We start from the raw sequence: 20,872 nt of genomic DNA on the forward strand, positions 1-20,872 counted from the left end.
AAAAATATATATATAAAAATATATATTTTTGTGAGCAAGTCCTAAAATTAGCATATTAGCTTAAAACAATTCTCGCATGGAAAGAGTTAAAATACTGGCATATTAAATGCCCATGGGGTGTCTACTTTTAAAAAATGTATGATTTGATGGGGTAAATTGAATTGGCCGGGTTCAACAAGGTCCCAATTAACACGGGGGGAAGGATGGCCACACATCTAATTTCCAATTAGAAAAATGCACACGTACCAAATGTGGCCTTTTAGTTCCCCCCAAAAATGACAAACCCATGCATGTGGGGTATCACTGTACTCAGGAGATGTTGCTGAACACATATTGGGGTGTCGTGTGACAGCGGCATATACCAGGAGCTGTAAATTCATACATAAAGTAGGTGTGTGGGGGAAAAATACACACACAAAAATACTACTGCAAACTTTGAAAAAATGCTGGTGGTAAAATGTGTGCATGCAAAGAGTTAAAATACCAGCATTTAAAATACCCTGGGGTGTCTAGTTTTCAAAAATATATAGCTTTATTGGGCACACTGAAATGGCCCGGCTCAAAGATGTACCAAATAGAGCATGGGCAGTGGATCCCCAAATGCCAAAGTTCAACATTGAAAAATGTGCATGCCCCAAATGTGGCCCTTTTGCCCGCGAACAGCCAGGCAAAATCATTCATGTGGGGTATCACTGCGCTCAGGAGATGTTGCTGAACACATATTGGGGTGTTTTATGATAGTGACATATACCAGAACCTGTTTATTCTTACCTAAAGTAAAATGTGTGTGAAAAAACAAATGCAAAAAAATTACTACCATAAAGTTTGACAAAGGCTGATGGTAGAATAAGTGCTTGGAAAGGGTTAAAATACCAGCATTTGGAATACCCTGGGCTGTCTAGTTTTAAAAAATATATGATTTGATGGGGTAAATTGCATTGGCCGGCTTCAAAGATAACCGAAATTGCACATGGGGGGAAGAATTACCAGATTTGGAAAAAATGGCTTTGAAATAGCAAAACGCTACCTGTACTTATTGCTCCATAACGTGCAGAAAAAAGCAAAAAAACATAAAAACATTGGGTATTTCTAAACTCAGGACAAATAGTAGAATCTATTTAGCAGGTTTTTTTATTACCTTTTATAGATGAGTAAAAGATTTTTCAACTAAAAGTTAGAAACAGTCATTTTTTTCTAAATTTTTCACCATATTTTATACTTTTTTTAATAGTAAATAATATGATACAATCAAAACAATGTCATCTAAAGAAAGCCCTCCTTGTCCTGAAAAAAACAATATCTAGTGTGTGTGGGTTCAGTAAACGGGAAAGAAGAAAATTACAGCTAAACACGAGCAGCGCAGAAATGTTAAAAAGGCCATTGTCACGGGGGCGTGTCCTGGTTCTTGAGGAAGATGGACGCACGTTGAGTGAGCTCCTGCTCTAACCCGGCAACAGCGGCTTTCTTAGCCCTTCTGATTAGCTTGATACGGCTATTTTCCCTACCCTGTGGTCTACTACCGAGATGTCAACCCGTAGAGGTGGAAAACCAGGGGTCACCTCCGAGATGCCCGACTTTTTCAAGAAAAAGGATGCTGCGCGGGGTGAGGGCCTAGTCGGCGCGGATGAGGCAGGGCCGAGTACACGCAGCGACATTGCGGATCTCAAGGCTTGCATGCTCTCGGTGAAACAGGAGCTGCAATCGGATCTTAAGGCGGGTTTGTCGGCTATCTCGGCTGATCTTACTGCTCTGGCCTCCAGGACAGTTCACCTGGAGGCCGCGGTTGACCAACTTACCTCTGCTCATCAAGATCGTGACGACGCCATTGCTCGCCTAGAGGCCACGTGCGCTGATCTGCAGGAGGCCATAGAGGACATGGACAATCGATCCCGGCGTTCCAACCTGAGGGTCCGGGGGGTTCCGGAGACCCTAACGGATGCTCGCTCGTTTATACACCGCTACCTGCGGCAACTCCTGCCCGACGTTCCGGAGGAAGAACTGCGCCTCGAGCGGATTCATAGGGCCTTGCGCCCCAAGCTGGGACATGGAGAACCTCCCAGAGATATTGTCATCAAATGTCACTACTTTACTACAAAGGAGGCTATCCTCCGTGCGACTCGGAACGTTTCCCCGGAGCTGGATGGCATCACCCCGGTGTGGTACGCGGATATCGCCCCTACCACCCTTCGTAAACGCCGGGCCCTGAAGCCTCTTACGGACTTTCTACGGGAACGTGGGGTACCCTACAGATGGGGTTTCCCCTTCAAGCTCCTCGTGCAGAGAGGCGGCCTGCTTCTCCAACTGAGGGAGCTCGCTGATGCTGGACCGTTCCTACGACGCCTGGGACTGCGGCCACCTGCGGGCCTGGACCGACTGCACCTCGAGACGACCTCGCCACCTAGACCGGATGGGCATGCCCAGCAGGTCGTGGAGTCTCGCCAACCGTCACCTTGCCGGGCCGACAGCCCTGCGGGACCTCAGGACATGACTTAAGATGGTGCTGGTTTATACGACTGCTTTACCGTGTACCCTGACCCACTTTCGGGGAGGACAGCTAAGTGTTTGCGCCGTGTTTTTTCCTTTCTGAGACTTGTGGTTTATTTTTATTTTTTGTTTTGTTTTGTTTGTTTGTTTTTTTTTTCTATTATTTTCTATTTTTTATTTATTTATTTTTTCTCTCTCTATCCCGTCGATGCACTGAGTAGGTCGTGTCAGCAGCCTCCGTCTGTGTGGGGTCAGTGTTTTTCTTGGGGGGGTGTGGTTCCTCCTACCTTCTCTGTTCCGCCGCATGTATATAGTTTTTGGTGTGCTCAGATGTCTCTTTGCTGTGTGCCCCTGTATATTGGATATCATGAGCTATGTTATTTTGTTTGAGCCCCTGTGGCTCCTCTCTGTGTACTGTTTCCCACTCGGCGGGGTACCACTTTGGGCTCTTGCTTCCCTTCATCACACATTCTATATTACTTTCGCTCTGCCCGTGGTGGCTGGGGTCCGGGGGGGCTACGTGTTTATGCTCATTCTACCATACAGCTGTATAAGTTGTGACAGGCTCCTTATTGGGGGACTACCTTCCTGTCGGAGCCTCACCCCGACTGAGGGACATGCGGCTTCGCAGCGGATCCATGTATACACATTTGACCGCTACTCAGGTACACATGTACATTTTTTTTTTTTTTTTTTTTTTTTTTTTTTTTTATAAACACGTATTCTACATGTCTTCTGTGGCTTCCTGTCTATGTTACTCCCGGCTCCTCGTTGGGGCAGTATGTGTGGGTTTATATGTGTGTGTGTATGTATGTATGTATGTGTATATGTGTATGTGTGTATGTGTCTGTGTATGTATGTATGCGCACAATCCACATGTCCTCTGTGGCTCCCCGCCTATGTTACTCCCGGCTCCTCCTTGGGGGATTCACGGCTCCTAGGCACATGTATACTCATTTAGGCGTCTCATTATGCCGCTGCCTATATATTGTCCCCGTTCTGTCCTCAATGAGATACTATATCCCTTTCTGGACATTCCCCTATAGTGGGACTAGGGGTTCCGGGATACATGCGCGTATATACGGATATATATACGTATATGTTTTTTTGTTTTTTTTGTTTTGTTTTCTTTCTTTCTTTTCTCTTTCTCTCCTCTCTACACTCATCCACGTGCGCTATATCTATATTACATGTCTCCCTCCCTTCGTGGGTCTCCTCGCTTGCAAGGGACAATTATGTGGGTATTATGGCCATGGTCCCCTACACGGGGTGGGGTCCTCTACAGCCCTGATCGGGTTTGTTTTGTTGCATATGTCTATTATAGATGTAATAGGTTCCTATTGTTATTTGCCGGGGGAGTGTTCTTCTCATCTCCTCACCCAGGTTCCCCTGTGTTCCTCTCTGAATAGACTCGGTTGCGTTGAGTCTATTCTCTGAAATATTATTGTTCTCTCCCTGGTGGTCTTTCCCGCCGGTGCTCTTTCTCTTTCCCTCTCCTATTCTTTCCTCTTTTCTTCTCTCCTCTCCCCTTTTTTTTTTTTTTTTTTTTTTTTTTTATTCTCTCTCCTCACGCTCCCTGCCTCTGGGCTCGGCTTCCTGGCAAATGTCCCCCCTCCACCAGCTGGGGCTGAAGATAGTCTCCCATAATGTCAAGGGATTGCTCTCCCCGCAGAAACGACGCATGGCGACAAGGCATTATCTTCGCTCCCAAGCTGATATAGTTTTACTTCAAGAGACTCACTTCCGTCAGCGATCTGTCCCCAAGTTCTGGGACCCACGGTTTCCTGTGCACTTTCACTCCGCGGCTCCGGATAAGCATAATGGTGTGTCCATTCTCATCCATAAGAGACTTCCTTTTCGTGTCCTCCAGACGTTCTCCGACTCGGAAGGCCGGTATCTTCGTTTGGATGGCCTACTTAACGACCGTCCGATCACGATTGTCAACATATATGCACCTAGCCCTCCGACATCTACGTTCTTCGATGAGCTTGCACAACTGCTCCTCACAACTCCACCGGGTGGTCTGATTATCGGAGGGGATTTTAATTCAGTTTTGGATCCTTACATGGACAGGACTCTTTCGAAGGCTCGGACTTGCCCGGGCTCCCTCTTTAAGCCTTTGCAGAAGTTTGTCAAATCTCTTGGTTTGTTCGACGCTTGGAGACTCCTCCATCCCACGGATCGGGACTATTCGTTTTTCTCACACCCTCACACAATGTACTCCAGGCTGGACTATTTCTTCCTTAATCAATGCCTCCTTCCCTCGCTTCTTGAGTCCAAGATCCACGAGATATCGTGGTCCGACCACGCTATGGTTGAGATATCGCTGACGGACCTTCTCCCTCCCAACCTACGACCTTTCTGGCGTCTAAACGACTCCCTGCTTCTCGATCCTGAGGTTCGGGAAACCATAACGCAATCTCTCACTACTTACTTTGCGGAGAATCTGACTCCTGATGTTACCCTTGGTACCGCTTGGGACGCGCACAAGGCGGTCCTGCGGGGACAATTCCTGGCCTTGAACTCGGCTAAACGGAAGCAGCATCTTTCCCGGATTAAGGACCTTGAGACCACTTTGTCCAGACTCCAGACAGAACACAAAAGCTCAGGCGACTCACGTCTTTTTCGGGAGATCGTTTCCATCAGGGGCCAACTGAATTTATTACTTTCCACAGATGCCACCAAGGCGCTTCTTCGCACCAGACAAAGGTTTTTCGAGAAAGCAAACAAACCGGATACCATGCTGGCAAGGAGACTACAGAGCCTCATCCGCTCCCGGACTATACGCAATATAAAAACACGATCTGGTTGCCTGACTTCTGACCCTGAAGCCATAGCGGATCGGTTTGCGGACTACTATTCTCATTTATATGACGGCAAGAAAACTTCCTCCTCCGCATCGCTACCAACTGACCTGCAAATATTTCTTTCCGACTGCAAGTTGCCTTCCCTTGCTCCTTCGGCTCTAGCTAACCTTAATGCTCTCATTACGGTGGACGAGGTTTCAGCTGCCCTGAAATGTTTTAAGAACTCAAAGGCCCCTGGTCCCGACGGCTTCACCGCTAAATATTACAAATCTTTTGCTGCCTGCCTTCTCCCACATATGACCGCGTTATTTAATACATACCTCAAGGGGGAGGCGAGCCCGTCTCCAGACATGCAGAGGGCCAAGATAGTCATGATCCCCAAGGAAGGTAAGGACTCTTCGCTTTGCACCAGCTATAGACCCATCTCCCTCATTAACATAGATTTGAAGCTGTTCGCTAAGGTGCTTGCACTCCGTTTAAATCGGGTCCTGCCTGCTCTGGTCCATCCTGACCAGGTAGGCTTCGTTCCGGGGAGGGAGGCTCCGGACAATATTAGGCGCTCTCTGAACCTGGTCCACTCGTGTCGGAGGACCGATACGCCAATGATGCTCTTGTCTCTGGATGCAGAAAAGGCCTTCGACCGGGTGGATTGGGGGTATTTGTGGTCCACTATGCGGGCTTTTGGCTTCTCTGGGGCCTTTTTATGTGGCGTACAGGCTTTGTATACGTTCCCCTCAGCAGTGGTAGATATCGGCACGTTCCGATCTAGGTCCTTTGCCATTAAGGGCGGGACCCGTCAGGGTTGCCCCCTATCACCGTTACTGTTTGCGATGGCTATTGAGCCCCTGGCTCAGGCCATTCGTCAGCACCCAAATATCAGAGGTCTTACTGTGGGGGGCCAGGAATATAAACTTAGTCTCTTCGCGGATGACGTCCTGCTTTCCTTGACTTCCCCGCTCACATCTCTGCCCAATCTATATCATCTGCTGGGGCAGTTCGGGAAGCTTTCCGGCTATAAAGTGAATCCGGATAAATGTGAGGCCTTGAATGTTAGCCTTCCCTCCCATACGGTGAAGCTCCTCTCCCTTAATTTTGATTTCAAGTGGCAGCCCCTCTCCTTGCGGTCTCTGGGCATTAACATCACCCCTTCTCACCAGCAAATGTATGCGGCCAACTATCCGCAACTGCTCCAGAATCTGAAGCGGGATCTTTCCGCTTGGTCCGCCTACACTTTATCATTTTTAGGGAGAATATATGCGGTGAAGATGACTTTATTGCCTAAACTGCTGTACCTCTTCCGTTCTATCTCACTGCCGATTCAACGTAGAGATATTGCTAGCCTTCAGGGAGCTATTGAGAGGTTTGTTTGGCAGGGCCGAAGGAGCAGGTTCGCTAAATCCACTCTATACAGATTAAAGAAGGCTGGAGGGCTATCTACCCCCCTCCTCTATGAATACTATGTTGCGGCCCAGTTGGCGATGCTTTTGTCTCTATCTGTGCGCCCCTCTCCTGCCCGTTGGGTTCAATTAGAATCGGATGTCTCCTCCGGGCTGCATCTACGTTGGCTTATGTGGCACCATACACTGGATAAACACAGGGTCTCCAGTAGCCCTACCCTTCTTCACTCACTCTCTCTCTGGCATCAAGTTCGCCACAAGTACCGACTCACGGCTGATAGTTCTCGACTAACACCATTATTTCAGAACTGGGACTTCCCTGCGGGCCTCCAGGCGCGCCCGTTCCAGTGGTGGGTTGACAAGGGACTGGTCACAGTGGGAGACCTGCTCCTGAATAATCGACCCTACTCCTTTCAACGACTGACTTCGTTGCACGGTATCCCTGCTGCTGAACTTTTTCGATACCGCCAAATTTCTCATTTCCTCAATCTTTTTCTTAAACGCTACCCTGACCATGTATCCACGTTTTACGAGCTGGCGAGCAGCCGCCCTCACAAATCCAGAGGTGCGATTTCCGATCTCTACAGCCATATTTTGGGGGTCAAATATCCATCACCGCCTTCATTTGAATGTCGCTGGGAGTCCGACCTGGATCAGCATCTCGACCCCTCTGATTGGGGGGAAATCTATGAGAATGTATGGAAGGTCACAGCTTGCACCCTAGTGCAGGAAAACTGCTTTAAGATGTTGTCTCGCTGGCACCTTACTCCTTCCAGACTGCATCATATGTTCCCGACGCATTCTCCCCTCTGTTTTCGCGGATGCAACGCGACTGGGGCTCCGCTGCACATTTGGTGGACTTGCCCCAAGATCACGCCTCTGTGGTCTCATTTCTTCAGTCTGCTGAGTGATGCCCTCGGGGAGCCTCTCCATCCAGAGCCTTGGTCGGCTCTTCTCTGCAGATGTTACCCTTCTGACACTTTGACGAAGCCAGCCCATCGTCTCATATTCCGAGTCTGTACAGCGGTCCGCCTCGCCATTGCCCAAGTGTGGAAATCGGGGACTCCTGAAATTCCTGCTGTGGAAGCAAAAATTTGGCACATGCTGAAGATGGAAAAAATCACGGCATACCTACATGACAAGTCACATCTTTTTCTTCTCACTTGGGAGCCGTGGCTGGAGAAGTTCGGAATGCCCTCTGCGGCCATTTCCTGGATCTGATGATGTGGTCCTCTATGGTGGACGTTTTCTGTTCGGTTAGCTGAGTCCTTGAGGTGTTATCACTACGTCTGGTCCCTTTATTTGTTTTTTGTTTTTTTGTTTTTTTTCCCCTCTCTCCCCCCCCTCCTTCTCCTTTTCCTCCTCCCTTCTTTATTATGTCTTTTTCTCGTCTTCTGACCCTACTCTCTTTTCCTCTATCTTTCTTTCTGTTGCTATTTTCCACTGATTTCTACAGCCCTGTCTCAGGTCTTCCTGTCTCGACACTCACTGAGCATCCCACATGCCTTTATGGCCATCCTCCCGCAGGCACCACCACCCGTGCCTGTTGACGCGAGGTGGCCCACTGTTTATGCCGGGGCTCATTTGTGTACATCCTCTATTGTGCTGAGATTGTTTGGACTGCTCTGTTCTGTGTTCTGTATTCGGTATGTTTTGTCTGTATTTGCTTTGGAAATCATCTTTTCTTTTGACAAAATAAAAACTACTTTTCAAAAAAGGCCATTGTCACGAAGAGTACAAAAAGTAAAATCAGCCTTTGTCACGAAGGGGTTAATATTGTATACCAACATATTTTATTATTTTGGGGGGGACGGGTATATAAGGTATATTTCAGTTCCTGATGTCATGGAAATGATTCACTATGTCCATTAAAATATTGTTAGTTTAGACTGGAATATTTCAAACCATGTGACTTCACTTTCTAATAAAAAAGTCCATAATGAGGTCCAATTGTGCTGAGCCTTGGTTTAATTCTCAAGATAACATTCAAGAACTTTTCCCATATAACTATACATGTTGCAGGGCAGTGTTAGACTACAGATATTATTAAAACATAAATATTATTTGACAAGGAACAAGTTATTTCAGAAATAGTTGCAAAATGTTATGTTTCAAGAAAATAGTACAAAAATGACGCCAACATTGCAAAAATCTGTACATTTCCTAAAAGTATGTATTCTTATATTTTATGTTCCAGCAATGTCAAGCTATCTGTTCATTATAAAATATGAACTTCCTGAAGTAATGCGAACCTTCTTAGGACTTGAAGAAAATACTGGGTAGGTGTTTAGGTCTTCTCCTGAATATGTGAATGCAGCAGTTTGTGAATACAAATGATTGGATGAGACATCACAACTTTAAATATTTATGCAAAAATAACAGTATAACAGTGAAGATGGCACCATGTTTTACCCTTTTATTGCTTGAAGGTGTCCTGCACAGCATGAACGATGATGACCAACATTCTTTAGGAAGCGGGGCAATAAAAAATTCTAAAACGTTTAATGATAGATAAATTAACTTGAACAATTTTAGTGGAAGTGGGAATATTTCAGTGGCCAAGTAGTAGTAATATAGTTTCTCCTATACTTGGCAATCTATAATTAAGCATCTGCTGATTTGAAACATGTTAGATATTGAGTTTCACTTTTGTGTATGTCTTCAACAAATTAATAAACATTATATGTTTTGTATTTTCTACATGCTGCCTGATTATCAGCATTGGTATATTTATTACAGTATTTTGTTGACAATTTTTTACACATACAATATAATCTTATATCCCAATTTTCTTCCGTATTTAGAGAATGGTACCTGAATGGAAACTACCTTGTCATATTTGTGTCCATTGGAATTATTCTTCCACTATCTCTCCTAAAGAATTTAGGTAATTATTTAAAGCATGTATATTATCTTTACCTTGCATAAGAGAAAGGAGTCTTTAACAAGTTTTGCAATTCAAATTCTACACACGTAAAATGACGATTTACAACCATGTTTCTTTATTCCCTTATTTTTAATTTTACAGGTTACCTTGGCTATACTAGTGGATTTTCTTTGAGTTGCATGGTGTTTTTTGTCAGTGTGGTAAGAATTGCTTCATGATTTTTATATAACTATAGTGAAAGGATTGATAGCTGGGCATGGCTTGAATACCTTGTTAAAGGTTACAAGATAATCTTTACTTTACAAATGATGTGCATTACACCTGTGGTTCTCAAAATGAAGCCTGTGGACCAATAACAGTCTCCAGGGCTTCATGGTAGTCATCGAAATAATACAGTGTTAATATCTTGCAGAACATTCATGCATTTTTTACCGTCACTGATTTAAGAAAAAATGCTTGGGCATTACTGCCCCTTCAGTGATCAGATTGAATACATGTAATGTTATAGTGCATATACATAAAATAAAGGATCATTTTGAACATTAATATATTCAATTGACTATTTCAGGTCATTTATAAGAAAACCCAAATTCCTTGCCCCTTGCCTCTGCTGGATCATAATATTGGAAATTCAACTAGCAACAGTACTTATCACCTGTACCCATATGTAATTCAGAATAACACTCACAGTTCTGAGATGAATTTCATGATGGATTACACACAAACAGCAGGACTCAATGAGCATAAAGACAGTAACCCCAACAGTGGTGTGGAATACGAAGCTCACACAGATGACAAATGCCAACCAAAATACTTTGTGTTCAATTCCCAGGTAAGCGTTTCACAACCACTTTACCATAATATCTTTTTTATATACAATGTATTCATTTTACAATGTAGTCAAATAAAACAATGCAAGGCAATACAATAAAGGCACAAGATAGTACTTCACCCAATACCTCAATTCTTCACTCCTGATGATATTAGCCATAATCACATAATCACATTAGTTTTCCATCACAGCCAGTGGTTCTGTCGTACCTAAGAACCAGGGTCTGGTTGGGGCCAAGTGGGCCATATCCTACCCCCTGCTTTGCTTTTTCTTTACACTATATATGCTTTTAAGCTTTCTTTAAGCTATGATCTGCCTCTAAAATAGCTGAAACCAAACAAAAAACATAATATCTTAATCAAGGATGATCAGCAAGTAGCCCCTGTGATTCCCATCAGTTTCTGTAGGACAATTATTATTATTATTATTATCTTTTATTTATATAGCGCCAACAGTTTACGCAGCGCTTAATACAATACATAAATTTATGGGATATGACAAGACAAGAATTGACAGACTAAGACAAACCGGTGGAGAGAGCCCTGTTCGCAAGCTTACAAAAGCTTTCTAAGGGTAATGGGAGGATTTTCTCCCAACAAGAGGCGGAGAGCTACCTAGTGTCCCTGTGTTGGGAATATTATAAATTAGCTGATTTTAAGTCCCTCCAAATATTAAAATATTGATGTTTCATCACAAACATTCTATTGTAGTGGCAACCAAATTATTCTAGTAATAGCCCTAAAAAACCACTGCTTGGTTGGAGGTAAATAAACCTATAGTCAAATAAGGATTTCAGCTCCGATGTACTAGTGAGAAAAGCAGGACAGGGCACAGTAAGGTCTTAAATAAGTGTATTAATGAAGAAGTCAGCTCCAGAATGTATGACCTGAGATTGGAGTTTTAGAGCCAAGAGTTTACAGGTATGCTAGTGGCTACTCTTGGTCTAAATATATTCAGTCTGCATTGCTATTTAATGAAAATGTTTATTTTATTGCTTTTCAGAATGTTATAATGTTAATAATATTTGATTTAGTTTTGAAACTATAAGGATTCGGATATTTATTTTACAGTACTGAAATGGCATTTGTTATGTCGGATTATTATGAAGCAATGGAATAATTGAGTATACCCCAAGAATTCCTATGCAAAGTGTGTATGGCTGTTTTAAGCAGCATACCATCTGCTATGTAAATCATATTTCATACTGTAGTAATATGGTAAGATACTCACTGGATAATTGGAATAAATGAAAAACACTGCTTTATTTAATCTACCTACATTTTCCATCAGTTTGTCTAATACATTAACTAAAGCATATTTTTGCACATTTCAGACAGCTTATGCTATTCCAATTTTGGCCTTTGCTTTTGTGTGTCACCCAGAAGTTTTGCCAATCTACAGTGAACTTAAAAGGTATGACTTAAAATATAAACACTTCTAAAGGCTCATATATTGCATCCTATTCAAATTAATGGACAATAACTGATATAGTTTTGTAGAAAATATTTAAACTATTTTTTTTGTCCTCATCTTTTCTGATGTAAGTAATTTTGATTGCAAATAATTAATATTGGCCATATATATATAGTAATAGGGCTATATACATTTAATTATGTTGACAAAAGATGCCTGGATTGTAACGCACGCTTTTAATATGCATTTTGCAGCCGATCTCGGAAGAAGATGCAGAATGTTTCTAATCTGTCGATAGCTGCAATGCTGGCAATGTATCTCTTTTCTGCTCTTTTTGGTTATCTTACATTTTATGGTGAGAATGTTATTATGTTCTGCAAAATATGTATTGCTGCTCTATATGTGTAACAATATTTTCTGGGGGAAAAAATTATTCAGCTGCTTAGAGTGTATCTTTAAATTTGTTGTTTACATCTCATTTTGAATTTGGATTTTAAACAAAGTATCACTGATGGTGAAAATTCTGCAATATATGATAAAGCGTAACAATTACAATAATGTTGATTAGATTATGTGTACGGTAGAATGGGCAGCACATTTTGAGCATGGTGGTAAAGTGGCCCAGTGCTATGCCAAAAAAATATTTTTTGTAGACAAACATTTGACTACAGTCTGACCAATTCATTCCAACTGTCTTGGGTACATTTACAAGGAGAAATGAATAGAAAGCACTATAAAAAAAAAAGTTTACAAAAGATTCTCCAACTTAAATTGTTGCATTGTACAACAGATAGAATTACTCTGTGCCCCTACTCCTGGGAACCGTAGATGTCATAAGCAGCCACCCTAGTTCTGCTAATAAAAGAAGTATATTGAACCAATTCACTGTGGCTGTAGCACAAATGCCACTTAAAAGGGAATAGTTTTTAAGTAAGCTCCAGTAATGAATCCTTGGCAGTGTGTTATTGGTGCTACTCAATGGATGACCAAGTAAATCATTCCTTCCTCTGTACACTATCGGTTCTTGGGCCCTTTCACATTAACCTTGCAGTGGGTGCTTCCCCATAGTGGTATTATTAAAGATCAGAGATATCTTTGATGTATTATAATCAGCACAGATGGGAGAGCTGGGAGCATAGGCCTCCACAAAAAAGTACAAATTAGGACTAGTGAGAAATAGAATACACTTATAACATTGTTTCCTTTTCTTGCAGGAGAAGTTAAAGATGAATTGCTTCACACTTACACGAAAGTGTATACCTTTGATACGCTTCTGCTTTGTGTCCGCTTAGCAGTGCTGGTCGCTGTAACCTTAACCGTCCCCATTGTATTATTTCCAGTAAGTAGATTTTTTTGGTAATCTAGGCAAGCTATTATTTTGATATTTTTTCCCCGTTAATCATCAGTACCGGCACTTATGTATATGACATAAAATAGATATCACTGCAGTGCCCCCTGCAGCTTGAAGCCTGGAATAGCTGCATAATTTACCCCCTTACTGCCCTGCATGTTGCTAATGTGTTCACTGCATACAAAACATCTTATATGGCCTTTATGTTGAATCTATTTTCCATTCCTTTTTCTGCAAAGTCATTTTTATTTTTAATGTATTTTCATGGAGAGAACTACTTAGAAGTGGAAGAAAAGAAATTAAGAGCACAAACATGGGTCTCCTCTCCCTAGCCGGAAAGCCCACTGCCAGTATGAATAAATGGATGCCGCAGCTGTAAACCATTTAATTCCATGACAACTTATATGTTTCATGTCCACACGCATTTAATTGTAGGCTATCATAACGCTTGTGCTCCGTATTTCTTTTCCTTACACATGCCGCCAATCTACTCTGTGTGGGTGCCATAGTGACTTTTATTACTTAGCAGAGCATTGTCCTAATTTCAAACTTTATATAATAACTATTTATAATTGGTATCATATACAGCAATTCAAGTAAAATGGGCAATTTGGCTGGGTTGGTGCACTTTGTGATATTTCATGCTTGTGGTTACATTAATATTCAATAATGACTTAAATGTAAAATAAATAGGCTGTGCAGACAGAGCTTTCAACTATTGCCATGAAGATGTAAGGCAGCTGGAAGCTTGTTACAAGATTGCCTTTCATAAACTACAAATATAATACTGTTGACACCAGTGTTACAAATGTCTTGAAATTCAGAACTTAGTTAGTCCAGAAAGATCCACACTCCAAATTTTTTTTAGACAACATAAATATAATATTCACAGGTTACATTTTACTCAATCCACTATAGTGTATTCACATTTGTCTGTGGCATTTTCTATTTGAAGCCACTTTTTTTAATTTTATTTTATTAAAAAAATAAATAATATCATTTTTTTATCCATAAAAATATAAATATTTCCATAAATAAGTTACATATCATACATAGAGTTTCTTATCACAAATTGTATAATCATACAAAAAAAGAGATCATGTAATCATATAGTTATTGTTAAACTAATTACATAATTCATTCTCCATTCCATTGCTCCCAAATTTGTTCGTATAAGTTAGATTGGTCTCTCAACCAGTAAAAACCTAGTTCCATCGTCTTTTGATGTTCAAATTGTGTGGCTACCTCATCCCAGGGGATATTTTCAGTTAATTTCCATTTTCACGCTATGCAAATTTTAATTGCTATTAATAATTGTGACATTTAAAATGTTTGTAGTTTATTTACTGATGGGAGGTTGATATTAAATAAGATGGCTTCAAGTGTTATCTCCTCCCTTATATTCAACATACATTTTTCAGGGGAGCTAACTGCAAACAATCCCACCATATATACAGTATATATATATATATATATATATATATATATATATATACATGACCTTTATCTTTTAAATATCTCCAACAGAGATCTGAATTTGAGCAATATATCTTATGTAATGGTACATTATTTTAAAGATGTTGTTATGCCCTCAAGGAGAGCAAAATATATATAGTTCAAGTTGTAACCAGTTTCAGTAGCTAATGAAACATGTTTTACCTGTACTTCTGGCTAAGGATCCACATTTTATCAGCAACTAGTGATGAACAAACCACATGCCTCTGGCCAGAACTTTTCACGTCAAATGTGCATTCCATCACCTCCCTCTTTCTCATGCTATGTCTGCCTAGTTCATGAATCCATGCGTATGTGTGTATAGCATGTATTTAATTGCTTAGTTATGGTCCGTTTGTACTTTGTCCTATTAGCCTCTACAGAAAACTAGGTATTAGGGCCAAAACACAGCAGAGGTAAAAAGAAAACAGGTGGTCAAGCACATTCAATGTTATGAACTCAATCTGTATTTACAGGAACTAGCACGGCACACTGATTTATGATCTGCTTGTTTTAGCTAAATATTACCCTGAAAATATGTGATAAGGCAGCAAATTACCCTTAATGGTATTGGTTAATAATAAGATGTTTAACTGATTTCTGCCATTGTATTAATTCACCCAGGGGCAGCTGGCTGACTTCAGTGCTTTTCCCTCCAGTTACTGGTCCCAGTCTGAAACATAGGAGCAGATATGACATCATGCATGACTTTGACCCAATGTAATACCAATTTAGGGTTACCATATTAGCCATTTTTTGAAGGACACATACAACAATTCCATTCTGAGAGTTTGTACACCCTCACATAATGGAAGACTGCACTTTAACAAGTGCTCATCGATGAAATGTATATGTGTTCCTAAAAAAAGTCAATTTGGAAGCCATACTGCCTCTCTTCCCCTAAAGCCAAGTTATCAGGACCAGAAAACCTAGGGCTGTGGGCAACTAAAACCTTGAAGCTAGATTCAGTGTTGAGCTATTGGCATGGATGCCTGCTAGAATATATAGGGTGGCAGCACAAGCTTCAAGAAGCCTAGCAGAATAATAGGAAAAACAATGAAAAAAGCAAAACAAAAAAAGTAAGTTATACAAACTGGTGACTTAACTAATTATAGTTCACATCATCAAAAAATCTTTTTTTATAATTAAAAGTTACTTTAGGTTTCAGGTCCATTCAGGGCTGGCCATGCCCATATAATTTGAAGCTCTGTCATATAATCTTACAGCTATGAACTTTCACCTACTTCCTTGTAAGACTTGAATGCAGTTGGTGCAGAGAAATCTTTAAATTTAGCTCTGAACATCCTGTACACAAACTAAATTCCTGTAATTCACTACATCAACATAATTGTGTGTACACATGCAAAATAGTGTAGAAAAGGCTTTGTCCAATAACTATGGACTCTTTGTTAATATACTCTAATATACTCAGTACCCTATAAATGTATGCACTATAAAAAGGGCTGTATAAATTGTTGGTGCTATATAAATAATAGTATATAATATATAAATAATAATTAATAATATCCTCTAAAATGCCTGTGTATCAATAAATGAAAAACTATTAGGTACGAGAGATGGCTATCAAGAGTCAAAGGTCTTGTACTATTAATTCAAACTGTTTATTAGATTTCATAAAATGTTCATTTTTATTTTAGCCTGATGTTTAGATCTCAGAAAATACATAACATTTGAATGAATTAGTTCTTACCAGATTATATTGTTATCTGTATTTTAACATACATAATAACTTAATAGATATATTATCTATTGTGTGTGTCTCTGAATATATATATATATATATATATATATATATATAATAAAAGGAGTGACATGAAACGAGTTTTGTCTCTACCACTATGAGTAAATTTAAACGCAAATTGCTGTATCATTCTGCTTCCCACAAGATGTATACACATGGTATTATTAGTTTAATCCTTTATTTACATGCAAATACATTGTTTATTATACATGTGTCATATCTTTATATTTTTCTTTTTTTTTTACAGATTCGGACTTCCATCACTACATTAATATTTCCTGGAAGACCATTCAGTTTGCTAAGACATTTTCTCATAGCGCTTATACTCCTGGCTCTAAATAACACACTTGTGATATTTGTGCCCACCATTAAAGATATCTTTGGATTTATTGGTATGTTATTATGATCTGTTATTTCCATGTGGACTACATCAATTAAACTGTGTTGTATATCTTAGTTTTAATTTATTTTATTGGAGAGAGTTGTTAAAGGTGATCAGTGTCAACAGAATGACATACTATTAGGGTAGACAACCAAAGAGCCAACCGAACTACAGCTCTAAAAAGGTTGTACGAGCTTAAGTCCTACATAATGGCAAATTTCTTCTACGTAAAAGTCAGTCAATGGCACAGGAGCAGAATCTGTCATTCAGTTATTTTCTTAAAGGGCAGGATATCCTGAAATTTGTATATGTCGCTGATGTTATAAGTAGTGCAATTGCATAGACTTGCTTTGTACCTTAAAGATGCCTTTTTTAACAAAAAGAAATTAGCACAGATTTTAGTACAGCCCTGAAACATTTCATCTCGTTGCAAACCTAATGGCCATCATTGTGGGGGAGAAGTGGGGTAATCTCCTGTGGACCTTGTATGTCCATGAAAGTTCTAATTGTACATATCTCTGTTTACACAAAGGTGCATCAGCGGCAACCATGCTGATATTTATTCTTCCAGCTGCATTTTATCTACGAATAGTGAAAAAGGAGCCTCTTCGGTCACCACAGAAAATTGGGGTTGGTTTATTTTCATACTGTTCAATCAAATATAAAGTATTTTCTGTTTGAAATGTTTACGCTTATTTCTAAAACCCATATGTTTTTTAATAATATCTAATGTTCATTTCAGGGTTTTCAGTTCTCAAAAATTAGATCATGAATCATATGGATTTACTATTCATTCACGTGTAAATCTGCAGGTTATATTAAATAACTAGCTTAAGTTTTATATGTTTAGAATATGCATAGATGTTGTTTGACGTGTCCACACAGTGATGTATTTACCTTGGGCCAGACATAAGGCAGTGCTCACAGCCATCACTATTGGAGCCTTTCTTGTCAGTCTGACCATTATTATTTTTATAGTCACTTTTTTATACAGTATTATACAATGTGTTTATTGTTCTTTATTATGGTTGTTTCTATTGCAATGGTTATTACCATTTGACTACTTGCTTATCTTTGCTTGTGTTTAGCTACAGTACTTTTGTATATAGTACCCACACTTGTGGATTACAAGTCTTTTCTGAAAATGCAATACTTTAAATAGCACTATAGGGGTTTTCACAGGTTTTAAGTGTCATTGTATTCTCCATTTTTATGTATTTTCTTGCAGTAGGTTTTTGTGCACTCTTATTACTCTAGCTGCTAGATTTCACTTTCCTTTTGATTACTTCCTTGTTTTATAGGGCTTATGTGCTGCCTATAATTATTTTAAGGTTCTTTTAGAACCCTGACATCCAATAAATAAGAGGAAAAACAAGCCTTTCATAACGTAACACTGGAATGAAAAAAATACTCCCAAAAAGGACTATGTTTTGTGTAACACAATACATTAGATAAACATGCAGACACATTTGACACAGATGCATGCTTCAATGCAGTGTGTTGCTTGCCTAGTTGGAAAGAATTCTAACTGAAGTGTGCAGTACATTATTCATACACAAGAGGGAGCTTTTTCTCTTTCTATAGATGGGGTCTTCACTGATAGGTGATACCTTTTATTGAGCCAACATAGAAAAAGATGCAGGGATCACTGTGATATTACAGGTACCCTGTAAGTCAACTTCTCCAATAAACAAATGTAAAACACGCAAACCTGCAAATGTTAATATACTGTAAATATGTGTATGGCAAATGTTCCATTGACCCTCAAGATCCATAACACATGTGCAAAAAATGGTATTCTGTAAATATGTATTTTATGTGCATGTAAGCCAATAAGACATGTGCCTACCCTCCAATATGTGTAGTGTGAATTATGTGGGCTTATGTGTGCAATCATAAATTGGATAAAGGAGGACAATAATTCTACATTAAAAGTTACATTAAGGGGTTTCCATAGGTACCATGCACGAGGTCTTTCTACCTAGCATACCCTCAATAAATAATGCAACTACCCTATCTTTACTCATAAGAAAAGGGAATATAGAAATATATTTTCTTAACAAGCATATTTTAGAATTAAATTGTGTTTATTTCAAAATATTTTACCTCATAGTCAATGCAGTTATGTTATTTATATGTACGTTATGGTGTTCTTTTACGTTTTTCAAATGCCATTACTCTTTTGAGAACATTCTTTGGGTATGTGGGACAGGCATAAGCAGGTTAGAACATAGAATGCTACTTTCAACAGGGCGCTGATTACTCACTGCTATATAATGCGTCAAATGAGTCACAATCATGCAATAAGCACTCAGTGACAGCAGGGGTCAATGTTCTCTGCACTGTAACAACTAATTGGCACATAGATTATGAACATGGCCTGGTTATTTTACCTATGTTCTTTCTGGTTCAGACTTAACATTTTTAAAATGCTGTTGTTCATTTATGTACAAATGCGATGTTGTTGTTATGGTAATCAAATGTGTTAACCAAATGGCTTTACTAGTGGTCCTCACGAAGGCAGCTCCAGACTGTGTGACCCTGAGAATCTGGTGCAAAAACCAGATTAAGGCTAGGTTTCCACTTGGTTTTTTTTATGCTAAAAACGCCCATAAAAACGCCAATAGCGCCACCTGGCGTTTTTTTTAGTGGAAAAACGCAGCAGCCAGATGTTAGCTGTTTTTCAATAGGAAATCGCAGAATGCCATATCCACTTGGCGTTTTTCTGTTTGGCGTTTTTTCAGTCCTCTTTGGCGTTTTTCTGCTTTTTTGGGCTCTGTGGCAGTTTTTCAAAATCGCAGCATGTTCACACTCCTTTTTTCAAGGAAATCTTGGCGTTTTTCTCCAATAGAAGTCTATGGGAGAGAAAAAACGCCATGAAAAAGCCATGTGGGTTTATTGCCTTGGCGTTTTTTATGGCGTTTTTTCCACAGTTACAATGCAGAGGATGGACCCAGTATCTGTGTGAACTACGAGAAATAGGCTGAAAACAAACAGTTTCACACATAACAAAGTCCTGGACTGGTTCATATTGAATTTTACACCATTTGGAACAAACATGCCATTACAAACAAACATACGCGACGCATCAACTGGATCCTGCGTGCCAAAAGCAACAGCAAACAATTTGCACCATCATTTGGGGCCAATCTTCCTAGAGGAGCAGACATTCGGAATAAAGCACGCCTTACAAACCACAGAAAAGAGACAAAGGGGTCTACCAAGTAAATGACATCGGGGGCAGATACTTGCCATTTATCCTAATCCCTTTTTTAGCTGGGTGAAACTTCTAACTTGTAAAGGCTGGAAAAACTGCCTAAGGTCAAAAAAAGCAATTTCCACAGAAAGGCTAAAACGCCAGAAAAAACTCCAGAAAAAAACGCCAAAACGCAGGAAAATGCAGTGGCAGTTTTCTTGGCGTTTTTCATCAAGAAAAAAAACGCAGGACAAAAATCCAAGTGGAAACCTAGCCTAACAGTCAAACTCAGAGTTCACATATGCATCTCATATGTAATGCATCTCAATCCAGTGTGGCAAAAATCTGCTTGAAATAAAAAGAACTATGGGATTGTTCTATGCTCTTAGAAAAAAGGGCGGCAAAGAATATATTAAAGTGGTGATATTAAGGCATGCGATAAAAACGTATGTGTGACAATATAATTGGTTAATTTATAATTAAGTTTCTTATTTTATATCTTACAGGCCTTGATTTTCCTTATTGTTGGTATTATCTTTATGATTGGAAGTATGTCACTTATTATATCTGACTGGATTCACAACCCACCATCCTCCAAACGTCACTAACCCATCCGACTGGCATTGGATACTTTCCTTGTGGTTATGGCTGGATATCAGTGAAGACAAGTGGAAGATAGTTCCTCAATGGATATTAAAGCAATCCAAAGACTGTTGCTGGTACCAACATGGAACACACAAACTTTTTTATATAAGGATTTTGCTATTTATATATTGAAAAATGTAAAAAAAAATTACTGGATATGTTAGAATGGTGTAAGCCTCTGGAGTTGTGTGGCACAAATGAAATGAAAAAAGTAATCTTAGT

The 20,872-nt window shown here is 39.9% G+C and overlaps 1 protein-coding gene across 1 annotated transcript in view; it reads left to right on the forward strand.

Annotated features, from left to right (window-relative positions):
• Positions 1 to 20,613, forward strand: part of LOC149302755 (sodium-coupled neutral amino acid transporter 4-like) — a 28,781-nt gene extending 8,168 nt beyond the window's left edge. Inside the window, exons 6-15 of the mRNA XM_089482031.1 lie at positions 8,886 to 8,967; positions 9,493 to 9,575; positions 9,717 to 9,775; positions 10,144 to 10,407; positions 11,741 to 11,820; positions 12,075 to 12,175; positions 13,035 to 13,159; positions 16,675 to 16,819; positions 17,342 to 17,439; positions 20,512 to 20,613. Coding sequence (XP_089338157.1) covers positions 8,886 to 8,967; positions 9,493 to 9,575; positions 9,717 to 9,775; positions 10,144 to 10,407; positions 11,741 to 11,820; positions 12,075 to 12,175; positions 13,035 to 13,159; positions 16,675 to 16,819; positions 17,342 to 17,439; positions 20,512 to 20,613 — 1,139 coding nt within the window. The remainder of the gene's footprint in view (positions 1 to 8,885; positions 8,968 to 9,492; positions 9,576 to 9,716; positions 9,776 to 10,143; positions 10,408 to 11,740; positions 11,821 to 12,074; positions 12,176 to 13,034; positions 13,160 to 16,674; positions 16,820 to 17,341; positions 17,440 to 20,511) is intronic.
• The last annotated feature ends 259 nt before the right edge of the window (positions 20,614 to 20,872 follow it).

The sequence above is a fragment of the Sceloporus occidentalis genome, unplaced genomic scaffold, assembly GCF_023333645.1.
Source record: "Sceloporus occidentalis isolate IW3139 unplaced genomic scaffold, rSceOcc1.0.p SCAF_17, whole genome shotgun sequence".
Lineage (NCBI taxonomy): Eukaryota > Metazoa > Chordata > Lepidosauria > Squamata > Phrynosomatidae > Sceloporus > Sceloporus occidentalis.